The following is a 27,856-nucleotide window of genomic DNA, read 5'->3' on the forward strand; positions in this document are numbered from 1 at the left end:
TTAAGGTGTGCCGGATGAAGAACATGTATCTTTCATTCAGGCACTGAAGTGTGTCTCAGTTGTGTGCTCTTGCGACTCACAGGCTGAAATGCGGGATGAACAGTCCAAATCCAGTTCGTGTCTAATCCTGGACGATGTTGAGATCGTGACGGAATAAAAGAAGAAGTATGGAAACCGCAAGAAAGGCATGAGAGCAAAATTTCACAGTAGATAGAGGCAGCTGCCAAGTCAGTTAAATCCAATAGCATGCTCGGTGAGCCTAAGCTGCAACAAAGCAGATCCGGGGAGGATGAAAAACTAGCATTTTCCCTTGTGTTGCGCAATCAAGAGCCATTGGCAATGGGTCTGATTCGACGCTGAACTGAAAAAGAGGGAGGCCACCTCGAGGCTTTTTCGGTGAAATCCGATGAGACTGAAATTGTGATCAAAGCATCGACTTTAAACTTTTAAACTGTCACCTTTGTCTTAGGCTACAACAATGGTAAGGAGCAAGAGCTAGCAATCCCCATGAAATTGCCAATTCCAATGCTTGCTCTCCGACATAACTGAGAAATCGCAGTTCCTCGCTCGACTTGAATTTCTGGATATGCTCAATCAGTACAAGCATGTTCTTGTGATCATACCTACTAAGAATTACTAGAGATCTTCCTACTATGCTTTTGCGATGGTATCTAATTAGATCAATTTGGGTGCTTGCTTTTTGTAATCATTGTTTTTGTAATCGTGACATAGGTTTGTGTTTTCTTGGCTTTTTTAATTGCTTTGCTTTATCATTAAAGATCATCTCTTTTAAATTATGCTACCTTACATTTTGCAACCTCATCTATATTTTTTTACTAGGCATCATATATAACATTAGTGGAAAGATACCGATGCTTTAGAAAGAACACCATAAAACTTTGCCAGCTCAACTTGATCCAAATGCACCATGCGTCTTAAAGAGATCATAAAATTAGAATGCGGTTAACCAAATAAGTGATGGGACATCGGGGACAAAAACTCCAAGGAATAGTTGATGATTTTGCATCTAAGATGTCTGCTCTATGCACCAGAGAAAATATATGATTAAAAAACATTTAGCTGCTCAATCTGCCCAGCATCAAGCTTTTGAATACATTTAAATTTTAGTACTAAAATAGATATGTTATAAAGCAAAAAGTATAACTCTTTGTCTTGCTTAAGCTTAATAATATGTTAAAACTATTCAAGTTCTATTTATTGTATCGCAGATTACAAGACTGACGAACTGGAGATCATTGGCCCTATCTCGCAACGTCTTCTCACAAGGTCTTGCCACCTAGCAAACATTCAAAAAGGTAATCTTCTTTCATCAACTATTACACTATTCAAAACCAATGGACCAAAACCAATGAGCCAATGGATCATTACACCAATACACCGAGAGCGGGAAGGGTCCGTTCTCGGATTTATAGCTCTTGGAGAGGAAGGTCGCCTCTCCAATCACACTTTGTGTGGCTATGTAATATTATATAAAAAATAAAGTTATATTAAATAAAAAAATACTTACTACTAAGAAATTGCACTCAAATGTCCATTTTCATGTCTATTTTATGTTGATTACTTTATTGCTATTGCTTCAATGTGAAGATACTAAAACCAAAGGATATTGTTCTTTTTTTGTTAGCATGGATCACATCTCTCTTGAGGGCTTGCATTAGTATAAACTAGGTATTCAACCATTCCTCTCTTTGAAGATCAAACAATATTTCCTTCTATAATTGTCCGGTTACCTTGCGCCCTCCATCGATAACCCCTATTCCTATCTAGCTCCCAAAAAAATAAAATCAAAATACATGTGAAAATTCTATGTTTGCATTTTACAATCTTTCATACCAAAGTAATATTTCAATATTTTATAATGATGCTTAGTACGATATATAGGACCATGTAACAAACGATCTAACAAATGAATTCGATGTGAATTAAAAAAAGGAAACATGCACAAGCACGTATGTTTCAAAGGAAGAAAACAAGGTTGCATGCCACATCATCATCCTGGATCATGATCGAACAACTCCAAGCAAGTTGGGAGACAACATGCTCAAGACTGATCAAAGAACTAAGCTATTGTAGCTTTTGTGACATAACTAAATAATGTATACCAAATCAACGAACATTGAAAGATCATGGGAGTTGTAGAAACAACCGTGTGACCTTTCTAACATCTTCTTACGAATGTACATTGAAGAGATCGGGCAAAATAGAGGGTGCATGATGTGTGATGCCTGGGCAAAAACACAGCTTCCATCAAACATACACCATTACTTATGACCCCGAGTACCTCAAGGCGATCCTTGAATGAGTGTCTTCCATACATAGATGCTATCTATCATCGCCGTCTCCCTGAATGTTTGTGCACAATTCAAAAAGCTAGCAATGGACCATTTGGAGAGCAAATCTTTACTGGATAACCCACTCATCTACTGGTATCCAAACAACAAACTATGTCTCAATATGAAGGAGACTAGAACGACATTAGACCTGAGAACCTCGATTCCAATCCTATCATGAAGACATACATGACTATGTTAGAACGCCTACATCCGAGGTTAGGAATCAGTGTCCTCAAGTTTATTTAGACGCATGCAATTAATGCTCCACATCATTACGACCTAAATATTCAAACCATGCCTTGGCGATAGTAGGTGTAGGCTAGCGCACCATGGGCAGTGCCCACGGATCATGGACGGGCAAGATTGAGTGGCCAGAGATGCATTCAATGCACCTTGTAAACACCCTTAAGGCGTTCTATAAAGGGAATGCCAAAAAATCAGTGACCCTGGAGGCTAATATTTTTCACAAATCTACACCCCTGGCTTGTGCTAAGCCCTAGTCTCTGCACAATAGAAGTTCACAGGTTTGCTCCGCCATAGTCAGTCTTCTTCCGCAATGTCGGTGCTCGTTGAGACTTCTGAAGAGGATGCCACTCTTGCCGTTGCCCGTTTCACAGCCGACATGGCCTGGGCTGATGCTGGTCCCGATGTACGCCACCTTTTCCTCCTCCCTCTCCCCTTCCCTCCTTGCTGTCCGTTTTTTTCTGCTGTTAAGCTTCTCCGCTTGTCTTTCGCAGGTTGCGGACCCTCAAGTAGCACATATTTGCGCGGAGGCGGAGGCTCTGATGCATGAGGGACGATGGTCGGATCTGGTGTCTTTGTTGCTCACCTCGTTTGATCTTGTTTTCGCCAATGCCCAGGAGAAAGGTTCCCTCGTTTTCCCTTAACATTGATCTACTGTAACTTTCACTAGCATTATGTATCAAGGTATGGAGTGGTGGTTTGTGTCCAAGGGGATGGATGCTTTGTAACTAAAAATTTATGGCTTATAATAATTATTTCTTGGATACTCATACTTGTACACTTCACTTAGGAAGTGCGTCTCATAGCGCGTTAAGTGTCACTGCGAAACGATGCCTTAATTTTTGTACGTACTACTACTATGTCGACCAGGTATTACTACATAAGCATATCATCGTGGACATATGTTCCAGTGGAGTAGGTATTGGTCACTTTTGCATAGGTCTTTCTATACATGCGCATTCCTGACTTTCTAGGTCGGCTATTTAGGGCGTGCAAATGCTTTGCTCTTGAATGGAATACCCAACGTAATCACTATCATCCATAAGTCACAACATAAGGGGTACTAAATCTTTCTCCCTATGTCACTTAAAGAAGCCACGTGAGTATCTTCTTCACTTAGCCTTATCTTTCTCCCTATGTGAGTTAAAGAAGCCACATGAGTATCTCCTTCACTTAGCCTTTGCTCTGCCTTAACAATCCATATATTAAATATAGTAAGAAAGTGTAAAAATCCTATCGTGAAGAGATTGGAGGGGAAGGGATATAAGCAGAAAAGGGGAGTACACTAGGGAGAAAGTAGGAAGGAGCAAGATTAGTGTGAAGTAGAGAATACCAAGTATGAGTAAAGGAGGGTTGAGAAGGGGAGCGGAAGCAATAATTGACAGCATACTTTACAACTGATGTATGGGATTCCAATGTCGTAAACTTCAACCTTTTTTAACTTTTGTTAACTTACAATAACGCCATGTACTATTACGACTAATCCATACTAAAGTAGGCTACCTTTTCAAGTTTTTGTTTACCTCTTTTCTCTTCTCTTTCTTTTTCTCTTTTATTTTCTGTGTAGATTTTTGATCTTTAGAACAACAAAAAATCTAAATTTGTATAATTGGACTTATTCTAGTCTTACAAAGGTATATAATCCATACTACAGTAGGCTACCTTTTCAATTTTCTCCAAAGCTATCTCGTAGCACAATGGGGAAGGAAGTGTATAATGGGCTACTGAGATTCATGTGCCTAATACAACCTCCACGGAGGGGGCATTGTTGGAGAAGCTCAATGAGAGTTGATTTTATTCTATAGGGACGGGTAAAGGAGGGCATTAGTCATGTGTGGTTGCCAGGGGCCAAAAAGGAAAAAGCTTCCAATAAAGTTAGGTAGGAACAAGGGAGGATTGTAACTTGTAGTATTGTGGCGATGAAGTAATGGAACTCTGAACTCCTACAGGTCTGACATACTCTCTTTGGATGACATCTAAGGGTCATGTACCACCTCGAGTAAAGTTGCCCAAGTGTATTTTGGGGTAACTCGGGATTCTAGACAAAGGTCAAAGCAACAATGGATCTTTGTTTACCTCACTTGGTCTCCTATGTGAGAGCTTGACAACTTAGCTATGTTTTGTCTAGATAAACTTTTTCAGAATTTTATGGATCCATGGGATCCCCTAGTGGATGGTCTAAATAATATTCATTTTGCTGCAGCTTTCGAACCCCGTGCAGTGGCCTTATTGAAAAGGTCCCCAATTATTGGTTTGAGTTCATTTACCGTATCTGTGGAAAACCCCATGCAAGTGGTCTTTGAATAGGTTCCCAATTATCGTGCAATACAACGTTGCCCTATTAGCTAGATTGTCTACACACTTGTTTTGCTTAGGTGCTTGGTTGGGAGAGACTAAAATGAAATTGGATACTCTTCACAAGCTATTGTAGCTTGAATGAAGAGAATGTGGACTACTTTTTTGACTAGCCTTTTCCTTTAGTGCTAGCCTTTTTCGGGGCTGCGTCTGCCCTTCACCTCCGGAGTGCTTATAGAAACTCATTATGAAGAACTTTGTATAAAAGGATGCTCAAGTATATGTACCTACCAATAGCATCAACGCCCAACGGTGGGTGTAGACCATAACTTATGATCTCACACATACAAATTCACATGCCGCTAGATCCTACTATGCGTGATGGAGTTTATGGTTTTCAACCTTATGAGTGACTATCATGAGATTGAAATTGCACATTGTGTTGTGTTTTGAAAGGATGAGTTTGGGCATGTTCTTGGATTATGTGAGTACATTACAGCGGTACTCTACATGCAAATTGGCATGATCTCTATTGGTCTAGGCTTGAGTGTTTTTTCTCTGGCTTTTTAGGAGGCTTGAGCCTTCTTGGCATGTCTCATATCTTGTTATTTGTGGCATTATATAAATTGCGAGCATAGTCCTCCCCTATATCAAAATTTGGAATAGCAAGTAGGCGCCAAATATGGTATATATAGCATTCCATCTTCGTGTTCTACTAAGAGCTGTCCCAAACATATATTTTTTGCATCGTTAGTATCAAAGCTAGTCATGTATATTGGAAATTTTAACTCATAACTTAACCTAAAGTTGACTTAACCTTGGATATTTATCTTGCTTTGGATGTTTTTAAAACCATTAGGACACAAATAACCACATGGGTCAGGTTAGATGTTATTCGAGCACCTCTTGGTAATGTTGGTCAACCTTTATGCACGGCGGGTGCACAATCTTGTGACGTCTCTTGTGCATCTGCTAGGGCATTAAATTTGACCAAGCATGTGGTAGTTGTAGTAGTGAAGGACCATACTTGTGTGCCTTGGTTACCTTAACCCACTTATCCCAAAATAACTAGTGTTAACTTTAGCCTACTAAGACAGAGTCATGCATTCTAATTGCTTAAGGTGTTTCCCTTTACGAGGGAGAGACACTCCAAGCCTAGGTTTACTTGCTTGATGAGCTTGATCAAAGTTGACTAACTTTGACTTGGTTGATTGAGCTCAATTATGCATGTAGATGGTACTTGAGCCTTACTAGAGGTTAAATAAGGTTTATTGCGATGATTTGATCAGTTTGAGCTGAGTTGACTTAGTTTGATTGAAGTCAAAATTGTATTTTCTCAACTTTGAAATGTGTAGTCAAGGAAATGCCATTGCTTATCATTGCGAAAAGGTAACAAGATAGTGTCAGTTGTGGTAGTATAAGTATTCACTTAAGGGCTTTCCAATCACGATTCACAGGACCGGGGGGGAGAAAGAGAGGGGGGGGGGGAGAGAAGGAGAAGGTGAAGAAAGAGAAGAGGGAGGAGGACATGGAAGAGGAGGAGGAGGAGGAGAAGGTGGGATAGAGGAGATGCTTAGCAGATTCATATTCATGCAGTTATGCGGTACTCATTCCTTTGTGTGTGTGTGAGAGAGAGAGAGAGAGAGAGAGAGAGAGAGAGAGAGAGAGATTATTTCTGTTTTTTGGTCGATTTTGTTTCTTTGCTTAGTCACCTTTTTCCTTCTTTATTGCTTGTTTTCTTTCTCTTTTGTTTATTTGACGTATTTTAGTAAGCATGGGGTTTGCCAAAGACACCTAGTGCATGAAGGGGGCGGAGAGAGATAGAGAGGGGGGGGGGAGGACGAGAGGGAGGACATGGAGGAGGAAGAGGAGGAGGAGGAGGAGGAGGGGGGGGTTCGAGGAGATGGTTAGCAGATTGATATTCAAGCAGTTATGTGGTACTCATTCCTACAAGAGAGAGAGAGAGAGAGAGAGAGAGAGAGAGAGAGAGAGAGAGAGATTATTTCTGTTTTTTGAGTTCATTCTGCAGATCTTGTGTGCATCTTTGGAGTCCTGCAATCTTGTGTCACAAAGTGTCAATGACTGAATTTTGCTTTGTTCGGCAGATCTTGAGTGTATCTTTGCCGTCATATGCAATCTTGTGTCCAAAGCTGGAAGTCCTGACGAGGCTTTAGCAATGGCTGACCAGATTACTACAAAAATTACAGCCCATCCTACCGATAAACCAGCCATTCGCCTCAGAATGTAAGATACCATGGTCATTTGAATCCTTGTAAGGCCGTGCATGAGGGTTGGTGATTTTATGTTTCATTTTTTATGAAACAGCATTAAATATGTGGCCCTGTCTTGTTGCAGACTCTTCAATTTGTATAATGTACTCAGTAATCCCTATGGTAAATTTCTTGTGTACAAGCGGGCACTGAAGTTGGCAATCAATGGGAAGGTAGCAGACCTTATTATGCCATCTTTCAAGCGGATGGACACTTTTCTCAAGGAGTGGAATATAGGGGTAACCGAAAAACGCGAGCTTTATTTCGGGATCACTAATATTTTGAAGGATAACAAAGGGTACTAGAACCTACCAAAAGGCCGCATAAATTTTCCTAATCTCAGATGTCATGCAATAAATTCTGCATTTCTGACAAAACTTTGTCTGACAGCTCATCAAAGGAGTCGTTCTCTTTCCTTGTGAAGTATCTTGAAACATTTGTGGGTGAGGATCTACATACCTTAAGCGAGGCGAAAGAGGAGGCAGTTAGGGCTGTTGTTGAATTTGTTAAAGCGCCTGACATGTTCCAGGTATGTTATGCTGTACACTACTGTATGGTAGGATCTTTAAACAATAGTGTGATACTATTCTTGAACATTTTGGATGATGCACTGGAGTCTTCACATGATTATTCGAATGTGTAACTAAGCTAGCCTACAGCCTGCTAGCTTAGGTCTAATTCACAGCCTAACGATGTAAAAATACCAGCAAATGAATGAAAAGGTAAAGTACAGCATGTAGGTTGCAGAAATTCAAGAGCTGAACCTTCAAAGTACCTGGCTTGTGTGTAGATCCATAGCTAGTGAGGGGCTGCACTAGCAACAGGGCTAGGAAAGAGGATTCCTAGGCTAGGAGAAGACATCCTAGTTCAGCTTAGAGCTATTCAAGCTTCAGCTGTAATGAGTGACCACAAGTTTGCATTAAGAAATGAAATGAGTACATAGTACAGCAAAGCCGCTTTTATAGGTGTGGGCTTGACATCAAAACAAGTTTACTCATGGGATGGCCAGCCTATGATGCCACGTGGCAACTTATGGCTCCCCTTACTAAAAGAACTATTGATTTACAAGCCATTAAAAGGCCCACCATTCTAAAAGCTAACTAAGTAAATTTACCCTTTGTTACAGAATGTGATAGGTCCACCGTCTGCCATTTATTGTGAATCTCACCAATGTATAGCAGGTCATGTTAATATCCATTTTGGTGATTTATGGTCTAGCTACCCTTGAAAAGGATTTTCCAAGACATTTCACTTGAGAAAGCTGATGGATAGAATGCTGTCTCAACATTTGAGAAGTGCTGGTTGTAAGCAAAACATTAACATTGCATAATGAGGGAGTCACTTTATAACATCCGAGTCAATCGATGAGGAAATTTAGTTGTCTTTGAGAGTATGTATGGCAGATTCCAAGTTCACCGTATCTTGAAAGGTAGAGCAGATCTAGGATGACTGATAACATAGTCTAGCATACTTGCATTTTGTGTTTTTTTGCATGTTGTCTTACCTATTTATTGCAATAGTAGGATTTTTGCTGCCGCATATTTGAAGATCATAACATGAGAGAGAGAGAGAGAGAGAGAGAGAGAGAGAGAGAGAGAGACGTCCGTAGGAGGCCTCGCGAGAGATGTCCGCAGGAGGCCTCGCGGGCCTATGGGACAAAGTACAGAAACAAAGTATGGAAACAAAGTACGGAATCAAGTAACTCATATAGACCATTGTGGGCCGGGACAAAGGGTGCACTGAGAGAGAGAGAGAGAGAGAGAGAGAGAGAGAGACGTCCGCAGGAGGCCTTGCGGACCTATGGGACAAAGTATGGAATTAAGTAACTCATACAAACCACTGTGGGCCGGGACAAAGGGCTCATTGAGAGAGAGAGAGAGAGAGAGAGAGAGAGAGAGAGAGTCTCTCTCCAGGTGCAGGATTTGTTTGCAAGTTACTCTTAGTTTAAAAGTTTTGGAAACCCCGGAGGTTAGCTCGTATCAATTAATCACAATTATTGGCTTGGGAAAATAGTTTTCTTTAGTAATTCGCTGTGTATAGCCTGCAGTGCTCCCCAATTTCTCCTCTCTCTAAGGTGAATATAGCCTGCAGTGCTCCCCAATTTCTCCTCTGTGTATAGCCTGCAGTGCTCCCCAATTTCTCATGGTATGAATATCACTAAGGTGATGAGTGTTTGAAGAATCTTTTAAGGGTGGAATGTTATACAGTGATGTATTGTGTATAATGTGTTGCTATATTGTCGTACCATAACTTCAGATATTTGTAAGACGCAGCAGCTACATGTTAAACCTGGCTGTTCTGCACACTACAAAATTCGAAATCAATCCTGGCTTTTAACTTTGCATCGCTCTATATTCCTGTTTCTGTCATGGTTGAGTATGTTAAACCTGCTTGGTCCACACACTACAGAACTCAAAAATCAAACCTGGCTTTTGATTTAGCAATGGTTATATTGCTGTTCCAATCACAGTTGAGTATTCTTTTCTTCTTGGAAAAGTGCTAGGAATGGAGTATATCGTGAACATATGCCTTCACAATATACTCAGTATACATAGAATTTTCACAAATGTATACGTACTTCTGAAATCGTCCTCTACTTTCCAAAACATTGATTTGTATGCTCTTGGTTTTTTAGTTCAGAGCTTCAGGAATGGACTGTGTCAAAATCAAGTCTACATGAATATTATCATAATGTTTGAGCCTAAGAAGAAACATGGCCTTTCATTTTTGCTGATTTGGGGCACTCAGATTTCTTATCTATATTGTTTTCTTGCAATATCTTTGCACAGCGCAGTTCTAAAAAATGGTTGTTGATTTGATCACATGACACATAGTTGTTTGTGTGATCTATCTTACTTGCAGTGCGACTTGCTAGACATGCCTGCTGTATACCAACTTGAGAAAGATGGGAAATACGCTTCTGTTTATCGGCTTCTACAGATTTTCTTGACGCGGCGACTCGATGCTTATCTGGAGTTTCAGGCAGCGAATTCCACTCTTTTGAAGAGCTATGGTATGTACATGACTGCAACTCAGTTAGCAAACTTCACTTAAATTGGAAAATCTGTTTTTTTCCTCTTTAAAGATTAAAAATAGGGGCTCTCCTAAGCTCGTTTTGGATTTGCACTTATCTTAGATTGGAAAACCTGAATTTTTTCCTACTGTCATATCCACAGGGCTGTCTCATGATGAGTGCATTACAAAGATGAGGTTGATGTCTCTTAGTGATCTGGCCTCTACGATGCGAGAAATACCATATGCTGTTGTAAAAGACACATTGCGGGTATGGACTGCTCTCAGTCTTGTGTCTTTTAGTGAATTTTATTTTCCTTTATTTGTCACTAGTATAGATACCTAGACTGTTTCATTACAAGAACAATTAAATTTTATACTTTGTGCAGTTACATGGGTTTTAGTATATGACCCTTGTAATTTAGCACTAGAATCTCTTCCGCTTTTGCTACTGATGTATGAGGACATGCTATGGTACACTTGTTATTGAGATATCACTGTTGTATCTGCTGGATGATTACTGTAGGTCTAATCCAAAAGCTGTGAGACCCTTTGGTTATTTTATTGAGCATTTTGTGTGTTTATTTTGTGCATGCATGCGTGCATGTGTGTATTTTGAAAGGTGAATAACATGCTAGATTCTTTTTGGTAAATAAATAGTGGATGTGCCTCATGATTCTTGCATGTTGCATTGTGGTATTTCCCACTATTAATGCGAAGCTGTTTGTTCATTATGTATTTTGGTACAATGGGAATTTGTGACAGTTTGTGAGTGGGTTTTTAATGTTGAAGGTACCTCAAGATGAAGTTGAGTATTGGATAGTGCGAGCAATAAGCTCGAAGTTGCTGGATGCAAAAATGGACCAGATGCGTCAACTAGTGATTATAAGGTAATATTGTTCTTTGTCACTATTATCAGTGGAGCGGGTATTGAAGAAAGAAGTCATTACACTATGATAAGCATGTTCTATTGGATACCCATACCGTCTTTAAATCTCTCTCTCTCTCTCTTTCACATGCACGCTCACATGTCCTCTAGTATGTCTTACAATTGGAATATGAGCAAAGGGCTCATTCTGAGAGGGAAAGAGTGAGGGAGTGGAACAACGGGGAGAGAGTATGAGAGAAAGGGGGAGACAAAAGATGTGGGTGTGAAGTGTTGAGCCACACCACAAACTCATAGGTTTTATTAGGATTAGGCGACCTGCTCCACTGGGTCTCTAAATGGATTTAATTTCAAGAAATAAAATTTCTGCCTTTACCCCAACAACCTCCCACCTAAAGGCCAATGTGCCTAAAGGGGAGAAAAGAATAAAAATTACAGCAATATACAGTTACTGTATACAAGACCATAAAATAAGAATGGTCTCATCCTAATCCCATGATGTGGCGGCAATGTGCAAACCGCTCTGTAGGCAAGCTCTTAGTGAGCAAATCTGCAGGATTATCATCAGTATGCACCTTCACAAGCTCAAGTCGCTTGTCTTCCAGTACCTCCTTGATGAAATGGTATTTCACATCTATGTGCTTGGTCTTTTGATGAAAGACCGGATTCTTTGCCAACATGATAGCACTCTGACTATCACAATGCAAAACTGGCATATCTCCTGTAATGCCCAAATCTCCCACCAGCCGAGTAAGCCATATTGCTTCCTTGCAAGCCTCAGTGGCTGCAACATATTCAGCTTCAGTGGTTGACAGTGCAACGCATTTCTGCAACCGAGACACCCATGATATAGCACCTCCTGCAAATATGAAAATATAACCGGTAGTAGACTTCCGGTTATCTGCATTCCCTGCATAGTCTGAATCTGTAAAACCATGCACCAATGCATCCTGCCTACCATAGCATATGCACAAGTCTTTGGTACCCTTGAGATACCTCAAGACACCTTTCACTGCTTCCCAGTGCCGCTTGCCTGGATTTGCCATATACCTGCTGATGACTCCCACCGCAAAAGCAATATCCGGACGAGTGGCAACCATGGCATACATCAAAGAACCAACTGCAGATGCATACGGAACCTTGGCCATTTCAGCCTTATCATCATCTGATCTGGGGCTGTCCTTACTGCTGAGTTTTAAATGTGGAGGCAACGGGGTACTAATAGACTTCCCCCCTTCCATTTTAAACCTCTGCAGTACTTTGTCAATATACTCCTTCTGTGACAGAAACAAAAGTCCCTTGGACCTATCACGAGTAATCCGCATGCCAAGAATATGGTTTGCATCACCCAAGTCTTTCATGTCAAAAGACTTATGCAGTTGTTTCTTCAAAGCACTAATCTCCTGCTGAGATTTACTGGCAATCAGCATGTCATCCACATATAGAATGAGTAGCATCAAACTGCCATCCTTTGCCCGTTTGGTGTACAAGCAATGATCGGTCTCACACCTATGATACCCTTGGGACTGCATGAAGGCATCAAACTTCTTGTACCATTCTCTTGGTGCTTGTTTGAGTCCATACAAGCTCCTCTTGAGCTTACACACAAGCTGCTCTTTCCCTTTAACAGCATATCCCTCTGGCTGACTCATATAGATCTCATCATGGAGATCTCCGTGAAGAAAAGCAGTCTTCACATCCATCTGACATAAATCCATGTCCTCATGAGCAACAAGAGCTAACACTGCTCTCAAAGTAGTCATCTTGACTACAGGGGAAAAGATCTCATCAAAGTCAATGCCCTTCTCCTGCTTGAATCCCTTGGCAACCGATCTGGCCTTATACCTCGGTAAAGCATTTGAATCCACTTTGACTTTGTAAACCCACTTGCATGGCAAAACCTTTCTGCCTGCAGGTAGCTGCACCAAGTCCCATGTATCATTTTGAAGTAGGGAGTCCATTTATGACTGCATGGCTTTCTCCCACTTTCTTTTCTCTGTTCTTCCCATAGCTTCCTTGAAGCTGGAAGGCTCACCACAATCTGTCATCATGATAAAATCAGCCACATTATTGGCTCCTGGAACAAACCTGTCAGGAGGCCGTTGTACACGGGTGCTCCTCCTAACAAAATGTTCTGGATTAGGCTGCTGTCTAGCCTGTTCGTCATGCATGATGGGTGGCTGTACCACCATATTCGGCTGTTCTACAGCCCCATTTGCTGGCATATCCAGTGGTGCATCATTGGCAAAATTGTCTGGCTGATTTTCAGCCTGTATACCCTCTTGAACAGGGTTATCTACGGCAGCTTGCTGTTGCATATTAATGGGCATTCTTTGCTGTCCGACATCATCATAAACAACCCTCCTGTATTCCACAGGTTGCACGGGTTCTTTGTGTACACAATCCTCTTTAAAGATGACATCATTGCTGCGTATAATCTTCCGTTTGACGGGATCCCATAACCTGTACCCCATTTCACCTTCATCACCATAACCCATAAAGATGCATCTGGAAGACTTTGGCTCTAGTTTGGTGTGCAGTTCTTTGCGTATATGAGCAAAGCACTCGCAGCCAAACACACGTAAGTGCTTATATGAAGGTGGCTTGCCAGACCACACCTCCTCTGGCACTTTCAACTCCAAAGCCTTGTTCGGCGACCTGTTAATTATGTGAACTGCTGTTTGCACGGCTTCCGCCCAAAAGCCATGGGGCAATGCAGCATAAGACAACATACATCGAACCTTCTCCTGAATAGTTCGATTCATCCGCTCACTCACACCATTTTGAGATGCATTATGAGGGGCTTTGAGTTCCTGTTTAATGCCCTTAGCTTCGCAAAACTGTACAAAAGCATGTGACACATACTCACCCCCATTATCGGATCTGAGGCATTTCAGCCTGCGACCTGTCCGATTCTCAACTTGAGCGACAAACTTCTTGAAAGCATCTAAGGCATCGCTTTTATGCTTCAAGAAATAGACCCACACTTTGCGTGTGGCATCATCAATAAAAGTAATGAAATACTTTGCACCCCCTAGTGATAGCTGTGGCATCTCACACAAATCAGTGTGCACTAGATCAAGCGGTGCTCTATTTTGGGGAGTTCTCCTCTTATGAGGAGTCATAGAATGCTTGCCAAATATGCAATGATCACAAGTAGGCAAATCTGAAAATGAAAGAGACGGCAGATAACCCAAATGTGACAGTTCTTGCATTCCTTTAACGGACATGTGTCCCAACCGGCTATGCCACAATGAAACCTTTGGCAGCTCGGTTATGGCAACAACATGATTACCTACACTGGAAACATAAAGAGGGTACAAGGTATCACTCTTATAACCCTCAGCCACTACAACCTGGCCATCAGTAATCACCCATTTGGAATCCCCAAATGTGGTGTGGGAACCACTGTCATCCAACAAGCCAGTGCTAATCAGATTTTTCTTGATTTGTGGCACATGGCGAACACCATCAAGCATAAATATGCGTCCATCAGGGAATGCTATCTGTATACTGCCAATCCCTGCAATCTGACATGCATAGTTGTTCCCAAGGTGAACAACTCCATGAGTACCTGTGTAGGAAGTAAACCACTCCCTATGAGGAGTAACATGAAAAGAAGCACCTGCATCCAAGAGCCAGGTGTGCATGTCATGGCCATCAATAACCAATGTATGTGCAACTACAGCAGAAGAGCATAAAACATCATGCCTGTCACTTTCACTGTTTTCTGTTGCAACATTCACTGCATCCAAGTCATCTGCCTTGGCCTTGCCTTTGCCTTTGCTTCCACTGCCTGCATCCTTTGTCTCAGCCTTCTTGGCTTTCTGATCCCGTATGAACTTGAAGCACTTAGACTTCACATGTCCCTTCTTGCCACAGTAAAAGCATTCAATATCCTTTTTGCCTCGGGACTGACTGCGGGATTTGGACTTTCCAGCAGATCTCCCCTTCTGCTGAGTCCTGCCTCTTTCCTGTACCTGCAAAGCATTTGAAGACTTGCTGCCCGCATTATTCTTCCTGCTCATCTCCTCCATAAGGAGAGAGCTTTCTACATCAGCATACATAAGAGTGACATTTGAATTAGACAGGGTGGTCTTGAAAGTGTCCCAACTCTCAAGGAGGGTACACAACAAGAAAGTAGCCTTGAACTCCTCAACATCAAGATTCAACCCCTGTGCAATCAGCTGTGTAAAGATGGCATTGAACTCACTCAAGTGTGAGGTCATAGCTGTACCTTCCTTCATGCGAAGATCAACCAGCTTCTTCAACCAATAAACCTTACTGGCTGAACTCTTTTGGGCATACAACTCTGCTAGCCTCTGCCATAGGCCATAAGAGGTCTTTTCAGCCTGAACATTGAACACAAGAGAATCACTGAGAGTAAGCATGATAGCAGCCCTAGCGGACAAATCTAGCTCCTCCCACTCATCATCTGACATCCCAGATGGCTTGACACCCTTCACCCTTATGGGCTTAGAAATCTTCTTTAACAGAAGTACATTCAAACACTGTTCTGCCCATAATGCATAATTGTGTGCCCCTTCCAATTTCTTTATGTTCAGAATTGATGATTCACTTCCCCCTGATGCCATATCAGATAAGGAAAGTACCTGACTCCCTGTAAGTAAAAAATGACTGAATAAAATTCTGATTTCTCAGAAAAACCTGCTCTATCGAGAGCCAGGAGCACTCACAATAGTGCTGTTTTTACTGTAAAAAAAAATCTGCAGCAAAACAGAAAAATTTCCCTCCAGTCACTGTACCTTTTGACACACTGTACCGTGCTCAAATAGGCATAAAACAGTAATTTCAGAATGCTGCAGCTGTTCCACAAGTGCTTTATCAGTGCATCATCAGCTGACGAAGCACAAAACACCGCTGTCCTGGACACTTCTCCCACCTCAGATGAGGTATTGCACTGATTTTATAAGCATAAACCACTTGTCATACACTGTTTTGTTCACTGAAAAGAGGCTCCAGACACTTCAGCCTGTCACAAACCTGCAACAGAGAATGGGACAAATCCCAAGCAATCACCCTTCTGCCAAGGGGATAAAAGGCATCTGAAGGTCTCAAACAGTAACTCAAGTGCTCACAAGCAAAATCTGGGCAAAAGCCCCTTGATTTGACACCTGTACCAAGTGAAAAACACCTCAACACTGAGGTAGCATACAAAATACAGCGCTTTCCTGGCACTTTCACCTGACAATGTGATGGATAAACAGCCCTGTGTACACAGTAACAACATAGATCGCAACGTAGAAACACTGAAGAGAAAATCTTTTGAGCACTGTCAACGATGGACAGTTAGGGACCGAGTAAACTTGATGCGCCCTGGCCAGGCGTGGCTCAATTGAGATTTTCAAAGTGTCGTACACAGAATGTGACATGCAGGAAATGTCACTGAATACACTGCGGAAACAAGACCAATGTGGGCACCCTGGCTCCACACTGCCTCAAGGCATACACTGCATAAGCTTCCAGGCAAAAGCCCTTTGAAAATGTCACCCAAAAGCTGAGATTTGCACTCAGCAAAAGCATAAAAGCCCTCTGCAAAATCAAGGCATTTGACCTTCCCGAAACAAGATAACTGTGCAACCACCACACACTGTGGTACTAGTCACCTCAAGCACGAGGGACACGAGGGTACTTGCTGTACCTTCAACACACAGTTTTGAGAACTGAACAACCGGGAATGTGAAGAGCAGAGTGCTCTCTTTTTCTTCTTCCCAAAAAAAAAAAACTTGTTGTACCTGATGTACTTGTTGTACCTCTTGTACCGGTTGTACTTGCTGTACTTGTTGTACTTGTGCAGGGTACAAATCCCAAAACCAGAATTCGAACTGTACCTTCCTTCCCTTTCTGACGCAATGACCGTACGGCCGCCTGTACGGTGTCCGTACGGCGGTACGGAGTCCGTATGCGAGCTCCCCCCGCGCTGCCCCGCGATGTGTGCGCGTTGCCGTGCGCGCGCGCTGCTGTGCTGCTACCCGCGCGCGCAGCCTGCTCTACCCGCTGCGCTGCCTGCGCGCTGTCCCGCTGTGAGCTCGCTGCTGAGGGCACGAGGCCCGAGGGGATAGGGAGGGGTAGAGGGAGAGGTAGACAGGAGTGGAGAGGAAGAGGGAGAGGTGAAGGCTCTTATACCAGTTGAGAGGGAAAGAGTGAGGGAGTGGAACAACGGGGAGAGAGGGTGAGAGAAAGGGAGACACAAAAGATGTGGGTGTGAAGTGTTGAGCCACACCACAAACTCATAGGTTTTATTAGGATTAGGCTTTCACCCTATGACTGTCTTAAGACAGTCATAGGTGTCATATCTTTAATAAAAGGGTGGCAATGTGCCTTTACCCCAACACATTCTACAAGGTTGAGTGTACAATAGTTCCCAAACATACATATATGTTTTCTTTAGGATCATGTGATATTTGTAACTTGTTTATACTTGGAGCTTCTAGACTTGTCTTTATTCTTTTATGCTATCTCTACTTTGAAAAATAATAATTTTAACTTTCTTTTCTTTCTTTTGATTTTGTACAGTCGGTGTACAGAGAGAGTCTTTGGACCATTTCAATGGAGGGAGCTTTATTCAAAGTTAGGAGTGTGGAAGGTATTTTCTATTGTCTACAATTTTTTATTTTTAATTGATCTTGAACACCTAGTAGAGTTCAAATAAGTCCCTTGTGTGTTTGTGCATCCTTTGGGTTGTAGCTTGTAGGTGGAAGATGGCATGTTTATTGATAGAGGGGGGAGAGTCTAGGCAAACGAGTAGATTGGGAAGTAAAAAATTGTTAGCTATCAAGAGAAAATGGAATAGGGGTTGTTAGTTTTGTGCGGGGGGAGAGGGGATGTGTGTGAAAAGTTGACCATTGGTATAATATAGCGGGGGAGGAAGGGGAATGGGGAGAGTGGGATAGAGCGAGCAAGGCATGTGGTTCATTTGATAAACAAGGAGTAGCTACTTGTCCATTTTTTATTAGGGTTTACAATTAATGATCTATCCACTTAAACTTTGATGTTGAAGAAATTATTGATGTAATTGTGAATCTTGGTATTGTGAAAATTGGGCTTGATATTAGTCTTTCATTGATAATAATTTCAAAAAGGGGGGGTGGGGGGTGGGGGGAGGGATTCTTAGTACGAGATCCATCTACAAGTCGCTCCCCCAAAAGGGTGATGCATACATGGCTGTCGGCCTCACAAGTGTATCAAATAGCCAGCCACCGGAGGGCCTAGAAGTGTGCTTGAAAGCCTGCCGCTCTAGCCAAGCGAGAGCTCACTGTCCTTGTCTGAGTAGTGCATGAGTGATCGTGAAATCTGATCGCGCGAAGACTGCCCCTAGGAAGGTGTATGATACGATCTCAATTGGCTTTCCTTGGTAGTGAAGCTGTGTAGATGAAGTATTGCCGGTGAGGTGTTGAAGATCATAACCTTGGTCTTACCTCTCTCCTTGCAAAACACCTCTAGGTGTCTCTCTAGGCCCGTCACTGAAGAGGAAATTAGGATTGTCCTCTGCAGACAACAGTACTGTATCATCAGATCAGCAAGCAAGGATCCCCTCCCCTCATTCATATGGGAAGAGGTTGAGAAGGAGAGTGTTGAGGTAATGGAATGCATTGCACTGATTTTAAAGGTAGCAAATCTAATTCCACCGTTTGTAGTGGAAGGGATGCCTTATAGACATGATTTATATGGTGCTAAATTAGAGATTCTCATTGGTCAGGAAAGTATCAAATGGTTGAACGAGCCTGAGTAAGTGTGGGACATGTAGGTTTCAAAAGGCTAATGTACTACAGCAATTGCACTGATTTTAAAGGTAGCAAATCCAAATCTACCATTTGCAGTGGAAGCGGATAGCGGTTTTGTTTTTGGGTGGTTCAAGGACAGAGCTCTTTGCTATTATCCATGCCATAAAGATGTGGAGATACTATTTATATGGTGCTAAATTAGAGATTCTCATTGGTTAGGAAAGTATAAAATGGTTGAACCAGCCTGAGTAAGTGTGGAACGCCTAGGCTTCAGGGTATGTTTTTTGAACGATGGATAAGCAATTCTTCCAAACATGCGAGAGCAAGGATGCCCAAGATTATGTAAAATAAATCCAAGTGTCTCAAATTGGGTGGCTTGCTTCAAAGTTTATCTACTAGAGATTCGATTTAGCAAATGGAAAAGCATCTCCAAGTTATACAAGCTGTTAGGTATTGTCAGTAGTTTGAGTTATGAAAACTCTTAACTTGGCAAGTTTCTCTCTAGAAAATATTCCAAGTTATACAAGCTGTCAGGTATTGTCAGTGTAATTCTTTCTATCTTAAATGGTGCGTTGCCCTATCAGCTAGATTTAGATGCTCGTTTGGAAGCGACTAAAATGAAATCGTTTAGACTTCACAAGCAGTTGTAGCTTGAATGAAGAGACTGTTTTTTGATTAGCCTTCTCCTTTAGTGCTAGCCTTCGTCATGGCTGAGTCTGCCCTTCACCTCTGGAGTGCCGCCAGAAACTCAATATGAAGACTTTGTATAAGTGGATGCTCAAGTATGTGTGGGTGTGTGGATTTGTATGTGTGGTCTACACCCACTGTTGGGTGTTGATGACATCAGTGGGGGTGTCATAGTAGCTAGTCCCTGCTATGCGTGAAGGAGTTTATGGTTTTCAATCGTATGAGTGACTATCGTGAGATTGAAACTGCACTATGTTGTGTTTTTAGAGGATGAGTTTGGGAATGTTCTTGGATTCATCTAGGTATATGTTAGGTATTGTCAGTGGTTTAGTCCCATTTTTTGTCAAAACCCCCCAAGAAGATTGAGTCACTTTTTTAATAGATTGGAAACCAAATTGATATGAGCATATTTGATTATCCATAGGTAGAATGGGTCAATCAAAATTAGAACATATGCTATAAGCATATGTAGTTGAAAGGCAAAGGAATTGGAAAGATATCTTATGATTCTTGAATTTACTTATAGGCCATTCGTGCTGATTTATCAGTCTACCCCCTTAGTTTTTGTAGGCCTTGAGAAGGAAAGGGTGCTTGCCAAAGACTTATCTGCAATATATTAGCAGAATCTGAGGCTACCTGCTGAAGGGAAATATTCCTTTTATGTGGCTTAAACAACTGTAAAGCATGTACTTATCCAAGGCGAATACATCTCTTGCAAATGAGTATGTTGGAGCCGGATTTGTGCACATCCTGCTTATCATGTGCTGTCCTTTGCCAACCTCAATTCTCGACCCATGGTAGATCTCAGTGGCTGCAAGTTTTAATGTTTGCAACTTCATCGTGTTGATGAAATGGAGGCTTTTTTTTGCTGTCCATGAACATTTGAACAGTCCTGCCATTGATTTCACCTCTCATTCTAAGTATCTAGGCATGTGTGGCACCCATGAAAGTATGTGGGGTTATGGAATACAGCTCTAATCGTGCATGCCAATACCTTCTCCTCGCCAAGAGAAGTATTACCTTGAGCGCAAATCGGTGCATGAAATGGCCTAGCATCAACTGATTATATTTAAAATACAGCTGAAGCCCTAGCAACGGGACTTTTTTCAATTCGTAGCAGCTTGGCGGGGCTGAGATCGTTGGGCGATCTCCACTATGAGAGCTGGAGACAGGTTGTCAGAAGGGTCTTGCCCTGGGATTGGATGCCTGCGTTTTCATGATTGGCTGAGTTGACTGGAAGCAGAGGTTATGTTGTTATCTGGATGCCTATAGGAAAGATTCAGTACTGGTTGTAACCTGTTTTCAGAAGAAAAAAATAATAAACAAATACTGCAAGGGGCGTCAGCTGATTTGGCGCCAATTGGTGTAATATGTTTTGAGCAGGAGCATTCTAGCTCCCTTGTGTTATTGCTTTGCTGTGGGTGTGTTGCTAGAGGGATAATACTTGCTGCTAAGTTCTGTTTCTACCGCTCTTATTTTATGATAATCCGGTTGCATGGTTCCGTTGCCGGGACAACCAACTTTCCTACCCGTGGCCGTGTTGGGGAAGCAAGTATTACTGGTTGAGACATAAATTACATCAAGGTAATATACAGGAATTATGGCACACAGTGATACTCAATTGAGTAATGAGTGGGAGGATGATGACCCAGAGCAGGAATTATGGCACACAATGATACTCAATTGAGTAATGAGTGGGAGGATGATGACCCAGAACAGGGTGATGAAGTCTCTGGTGAAGAGCAATCTATCAATGAAGGAACTGCTGCAGGTGATCAATATGCGGTCGAGCAGCCTGAAGTGAATCAACTTGGCTCTCGTATGTCGCTATTAAAGATGCTGAAGCAAGAAGGTGAGGAGGCGGATTCGGATGCTTCGCTGCTAGAGCAGATGATTACAGTGATGGGAGTCATAACTCAGCTTACCCAGAATCCACGATTTGGAGAATTAATGCACGGCCCGTTAGGGTCTAAGGGGCGGAAGGCATCGTCAAAGGAAAAGGGGTCAAAGGGTTATCCAAGAGCATCTTTGGGGTCCATGCCACAGGAGGGACAGCAAGCTGTTAAGCAGGTGGCACAGTTGGCCTCCATACATGCCAGGTTTTGGATAGTGGACGAATCTGTTGTTGCAGAACAGTGCACCTACCTCTTGGATAGAGTTTAAATAGGTATTTTCAGCTTTGTGGTTGACCACGACCTTCAAGGTTGATGTTATGACAGCCTGGCATAACTTAAATGCAGCTAGCTGCCATAGTCTCGAAGATTACAATAAGAAAATTTGGCAAGCAGACAGAGAGATTTGAAAAGTTGCTATCATAAGATTTGTATACGCACTGAGGATGTGTTAAAGACAACATTCAGGACTACTTTTGGCTTATATGAGTTTTTAGTGATGCCCTTTGCGCTTACAAATGCTCCGGCCACGTTCAATCGTATGAAGGAGTACATGTCTTTTGTTGGTATGTTCTTTGATGATATGATTGTGTTCTCAAAGAATGAGGTTGAGCATATGAAACATTTGGCTATTATGGTATTTGCTGAGCTCAAGAAACAGAGGTTGATCGTCAATCCGAAGAAAAGTGAATTCTTCATGCAAGTGATATACTTTTAGGGACATATTGTTTCCAAGGATAGGGTATGGATGGACCCAGCTAAAGTCGAGGCAATGAGGAGTTGGTCCCAACCTAGGAATTTGCATGAGTTATGGAGCTTTCTCGGGCTATGTTCATATTATCTTCGTCTTATTTGTCACTTTATCGAGATTGCTTGTTCACTATATGCTTTGTAGAAGAAGGAAACACCGTTTGTTTGGACTGAGAAGCATAATGCCTCTTTTGAGACACTAAAAAAAAGCTCACTTCAGTTCCGGTGCTAATTTTGCCCGATTTACGGAAGGCTTTTCATGTTCATGTAGATGCATGTGGCAAAAATGTTATCAGGGCAGTCTTGATGCAAGAAGGACGGGTTGTGGCTTATGAAAGTGGCATTTTACAGCTTCTTGAAAAAGCATTTGCAGATTTTTGAGAAGGAAATGTTGGTTGTACTTGGAAGCATTATTTATTGGGAGCTGATTTTACAGTGCAGACTGAGCATCAATCTTTGTAGTATTTCCTCACACTGTCCAAGCTATGGAAAAAGCATATGCGATGGGCAAACTTCTTGTCCATGTTCCATTTTTCAGATTATTCACGTATCTTCAGTCTCTATTGCTAGCATGAAGATTTTGCTTAGATTTTTTATCAGTTATCAAATGGGCAACGACAAGACCTTGATGGTCTTAAGGGTTTTGAATGATGCATGGCCACTTGTGTGTGACCAAGCAGTTAAAGGCTTTGAGAAAGCCTACGACAGAGTAGATTGGGGTTTTCTTGAGGGCACTCTTCTATGATTTGTATTTAAGTTATGAAGAAAATTACAGCAGATCACGTGGCACGATTATTTATGTAGCATATCTTTTAAGTATCATGACATGCTGACATCTATTGTCAATGACAAGGATCCTCGCATGACGAGTCTTTTCTAGAGGGGATTGTTTGTCAATTTGGGTACTACATTGAAGTTCTCATCCGCATTTCATCCACAGGCTGATGGACAGTCAGAGCAAGCAAATTCAACAGTATAGGATCTTTTGAAATGCTATGTCTTTGACCATAAGGCTCAATGGGAGTAGTATTTACCTTTGGTTGAATTCGCATACAATAATATGGTGCATACTACCACAGAAAAAGCTCCATTTCATATTGTTGAAGGAGGGGCATTGATGCCATAGTCAAAGCGGTGGAGCATTACTTTTATTGGCCTAGTTTGAGCCGAGATGTGAAAGAGTATGTCAGGATACGTTTAACATGCCAAAAGGATAAGTATATGATGCAATCTGGACGATTATTGATTGATTCAATAAGCAAGTTATTCCCATTAGGAAGAAAATTACAACAGATCACATGGCACGATTATTTATGTAGCATATCTTTTAAGTATCATGACATGCTGACATCTATTGTCAATGACAAGGATCCTCGCATGACGAGTCTTTTCTAGAGGGGACTGTTTGTCAATTTGGGTACTACATTGAAGTTCTCATCCGCATTTCATCCACAGACTGATGGACAGTCAGAGCAAGCAAATTCAACGGTATAGGATCTTTTGAAATGCTATGTCTTTGACCATAAGGCTCAATGGGAGTACGGTGCATACTACCACAAAAAAAGCTCCATTTCATATTGTTGAAGGAGGGAAGAAAGTTTCACTTATTGCATACCAAAGATACAAATTTTAAGGTAGATGAGTTTGTGGAGAACTGAAGCTTATAGGAAAATCAAGCTCGCTCTTCAAAAGACTCAAGAGAAGCAGAAAAAGGTTGTGGATAAGCATCGTCAGAATTTGCAATGCACAGAAAGCATTATGTGTTGCTGCGTTTTGCTAAAGGTACGCTGAAAAACTGAAGAGAGAAAGACAGGTTGTACCCTAAGATGAGCCTACGATACTATGAGCCTTTCAAAGTCATTGAAAAGATAAATGATCTGGCTTACGAGTTAGAACTGCCGGATGGTTGGAGAATTCACAATGCCTTACATGTGTGTCTTGAAACCATTCCATGGTCCTCTTTCGGAGGATATACTTGCTGAGGAACTGCGAGAGGTTGAGGAAATGGATGAGCTCATGATTCTTGAGATAATCTTGTAGCATGAGGAAAGAAAAGTTCGAGGTAAAATATCACGTCGCTACTTGGTGAAATTTAAGAACTATTCTTCACTGAATGGGAAGTGGCTGGAGGAGGGGTAGCGGGCAGATGTACCCCATGTTTTACACTTTATCTCGAAGCTTTTCAGCTTGAGCCAAAACCTTGGTCGAGGCTCCTTCAGGTTCAGCAGGGCGCAAGTCCAAAGTATTGCTTGGTACTCAAGAGAGGGATAGTTCCTCCACCTCATTGTCGCAGATAGGCCCAGAGGTATAGAAGTTGCTTGGTGACACTATATGTTTCACCTGAGGCACTGAGCTGAAAGTATATGTGCCGTGGACTTCTATGACCAATGTACTTGTCACTTGGATGTGTTTGACAATGATGTATGATTTGTTATCCATGGCTCTACAAATCGTAAATGCAATGTTGGTTTCGAAATGCATGTGAACATATGTAAATCTAATCAATTCTTTTGTTACATGTATTTCGGTGGGTGGCAATCGAGATCAATTGCCTTGTGTCAAGGGAGGTAATGTCACGAAGATGTGAATTCTAGTGTAATTGAATTTACATGTGAATACCTTGGACCTTGGTAGCACGGGAATTGTGGGAGTCTTGATACGTGTATCAGGCTCAGGGAATTAATTCCTAGTGATCCTAGGGAAGTTGTGCACTTGTTAGTGCATTAATTGTGCCTTGGGGTAGTTTTCTAGTGACCCTAGAAGAGTGGTGAAAATCCATTCGCTATTTTTAGCTAAAAATCTAGATTTTTGGACTTTAGAAGAACAAAATATGTAAATTTGTATGATTGGATATATTTTCGTCTTACTGCGGTATATATAAAATCAGCTAATTGTGTCCAGGGGCAAAACTTAGCCCAATTCCGGTGCAATTAGGGACCAGGTCAGGTCAATTGCATGCAAAAGTCGTCGAAGAAGAGAATTTGCCCCCTCTGGTGTGTGCTAGAAGGAATTGCATTTGGTTTCCGTTGCTCCCAGGCTGTTCCAGGGCAAATCTGATCAGAGGGTGAGTTGATCCTAGAGGTCTGCAGGCTGTTTTGAAGCAGGATTTGCAGGGCAACTTCACCTGAGGCTGAAATTTGCCCTTTTCCAGGCAAGGGAGGCAGGGCGATTTCATTCTGGGTTGAATCTTGCTGATTCTGATGTCAGGGATGAAGAGCGATTTCATCTGGAGGGGAATATCTCTGATCCAGGTGCCAGAAAGCACGGCGATTTTCATTTGGGGGTGATTTCAGTTGATTTCCAGGTTTGGTAGCTGAGTGATTTGGCTGTGGGGCTGCACAGGTGCTTTTGAAGTGTGCCAGGTCAGGGGCGAATTGATTTGTGGTAGTTCTGGCTGTTCCGGAGCTCCTATAGATATAGACGAGTTGCTTTTTGGGTCTTCCGGGCTGTGTTTTTGCTGGCTGGCCTGTCTTTTGCTGATTTCTAACAGAAACCAGGCTGTGGATGCCGTGGTTGGTCTGTTGCTGGGTAGTAGAAGGCTGGTTGTTGAGATTTTGGGCTGACTCCAGGCTGGAGCTGCTTTATAAGTGATTGTACGGTGAGATAGCTCTCAATTGGTTGGCTGTGGAGCCTTGCTGTGCATGGCAATCCAGTGGTTGTAAGTGGAGGGGCACCGTAACAGCCAAGGGCTGAGTGCTGGCCTTGCTTTCCTAGGGATTGATAGAGATGTGGGCGATTTCCATGTGAGAGCTGGAGGCAGGTTGTCAGAAGGCTCTTGCCCTTGTTGTCATGATTGGCTGAGTTGGCTGCAAGCAGAGGTTATGTTGTTATTTGGATGCCTACAGGACGGATTCAGTACTGGGTTTTCAGAGGAATACATTATAAAGAAATACCGCAAGGGGCGTTAGCTGATTTGGGGCCAATCGGTGTACTGTGTTTTGAGCAGGAGCATTCTAGTCCCTTGTGTTATTGTTTTGCTGTGGGTGTGTTGCCAGTGGGATAATACTTGGCTAAGTTGTGTTTTTACCGCCCTTATTTTATCATAGGCCGGATGCATTTTTACGATTCAGATGTGGGATCTGTGCTCAGAGCCATATTGAAGTATAGCTTTGACCTCTTCCTCTGTCAAGCATTTTACTTTCCGACTATCTTTGATAGCGCATTACTATCTGTGTCAACTTTCACATCTAGCGGTTGGTATGGGTCTTAGTGCATGGGTGATTAGAAATTAGATGAGCCCATGAATCTCCCCCTGCCCCTCCATCTCCTTCCCTTCCTTCCATCCTGGCCCCTTCCTCTTCCCTCTCCTGTATCCCTTTACCAATGTCTGCGTCTATTTATGTCTGACTTCATTCTTGCGATATATTTTATATTCAGAGAAGCTTAGGACTGCTTGAGATATGCAAGAGATAGCAAGGCCAGCTACTCATAGTTGTCAAATACAAGCTTTGTTTCAGTCTCCTTTGTCAGGTGAAACTTCATAATCTATGTGAAGTGCGAAAGTATTTGTAAGTGTTTCTCTTTGGAAGCAGATTAAGGCAATGGGAGGTAGTTATGTACCGATATCTTCTGTATGTTTTTGTGTGTGTGTGTGTGTGTGTGTGTGTGTCTCTCTCTCCCCCCCCCTTCTTTCCCCCCTTTTCTTGAAGGGTGGACGTGTTCTTCTTACCTTCTTTCTTCAGAAAGCAGGAAAATCAATTTGCAAGATTGTATATCCGCAACAATTGTATTGATGTTTAATTCACCGCCAGTGTTCTTCACCAAATCGCTCTCGTTAAAATAAAAAGAAAGTGGTATGAATGTAATGCAATTCTGGGCTATATTCTTTGGTACACCTAAGAATGTTTGACCTAATTGATGTAAATTTGCACGTATCACTTTAGATTGCTGTTAAAATGAAGGCTAAACTTGCCTTTCTTTGGGTGTGCAGGAAAATGTCGGAAATGTTGTACGGATGGTGCAGAGTGCACAGAATTCGAGGGCTATGGGTACTGAATTACCCCAAGCCTTGCAGGCTGCTGCCATCCATTAAATTTGGAAGGCCTGATGATAATTGGGGAATGAGGATGTACATTATCATGTTTGCCAATCTGAGCGGTTGGTTGTACTTATTATCTTCCTTTCTGCTATCCTTTAGGTAGATAGTGGGTTTCACATTAGTATTGCAAACTGAATGAGTTATAGAAAAGGCGGCATAGGCTATAAATTGTGATTTTTTCAAGCTATATTGTGATCCATGTTTTCAAGCTCACGGTTTTTGGGATGACTTATTTATTTGTGAGTGATAATATCTTCAGATGTGGGCAATTTTTATGGTGATATTGTCATATTTAGGAGTCTTAGAGGTTGGAAAGTCACTAGAAGATTTTACGTCCCTAGCCTTTGTGATAGGGACTATTACAAGGGGAGTGCATAGATGTTTTGCCATTTATGAACTCTGTTGCTGTCCTCTGTGTCAAGTTGGGTTGGAAAGTCACTTTCACCTTTTTTGGGGTTATCCTGTGATATGGCCACTTTAGAGATTTATTCAACGATGATCTCAGATTTCTGTTTCCATTTAGTGGAAGTAGGCCTGGCTAGGTGATAGAGGGCAACTAATTGATGCCCAATATCCTTGTTTGGAGTCTCCTTCGAGTAAGAGTGCTATAAGAGATCTGTAACTGTAGGAACAACAGCTATACAATTTATTGTTTTTTGCAGCTATACAATTTCTCCTAAATTC

The 27,856-nt window shown here is 42.0% G+C and overlaps 1 protein-coding gene across 1 annotated transcript; it reads left to right on the plus strand.

Moving 5' to 3' along the window:
- The first annotated feature begins 2,761 nt into the window (after positions 1–2,761).
- On the plus strand, positions 2,762–27,856 carry LOC147895448 (uncharacterized). Its single transcript, XM_087384122.1, has 10 exons — positions 2,762–3,003; positions 3,092–3,221; positions 6,998–7,136; positions 7,248–7,460; positions 7,553–7,691; positions 10,025–10,175; positions 10,339–10,445; positions 10,967–11,064; positions 17,598–17,667; positions 27,065–27,856. Exons 1-10 carry the CDS (start codon positions 2,911–2,913, stop codon positions 27,164–27,166), a joined length of 1,242 nt encoding a protein of 413 aa, XP_087240248.1. The 5' UTR covers positions 2,762–2,910; the 3' UTR covers positions 27,167–27,856.

This window comes from Dipteris shenzhenensis, chromosome 13 (genome assembly GCF_047967505.1).
Source record: "Dipteris shenzhenensis isolate YYH24624 ecotype China chromosome 13, Dip_SZ_1.0, whole genome shotgun sequence".
Taxonomy (NCBI): Eukaryota; Viridiplantae; Streptophyta; class Polypodiopsida; order Gleicheniales; family Dipteridaceae; genus Dipteris; species Dipteris shenzhenensis.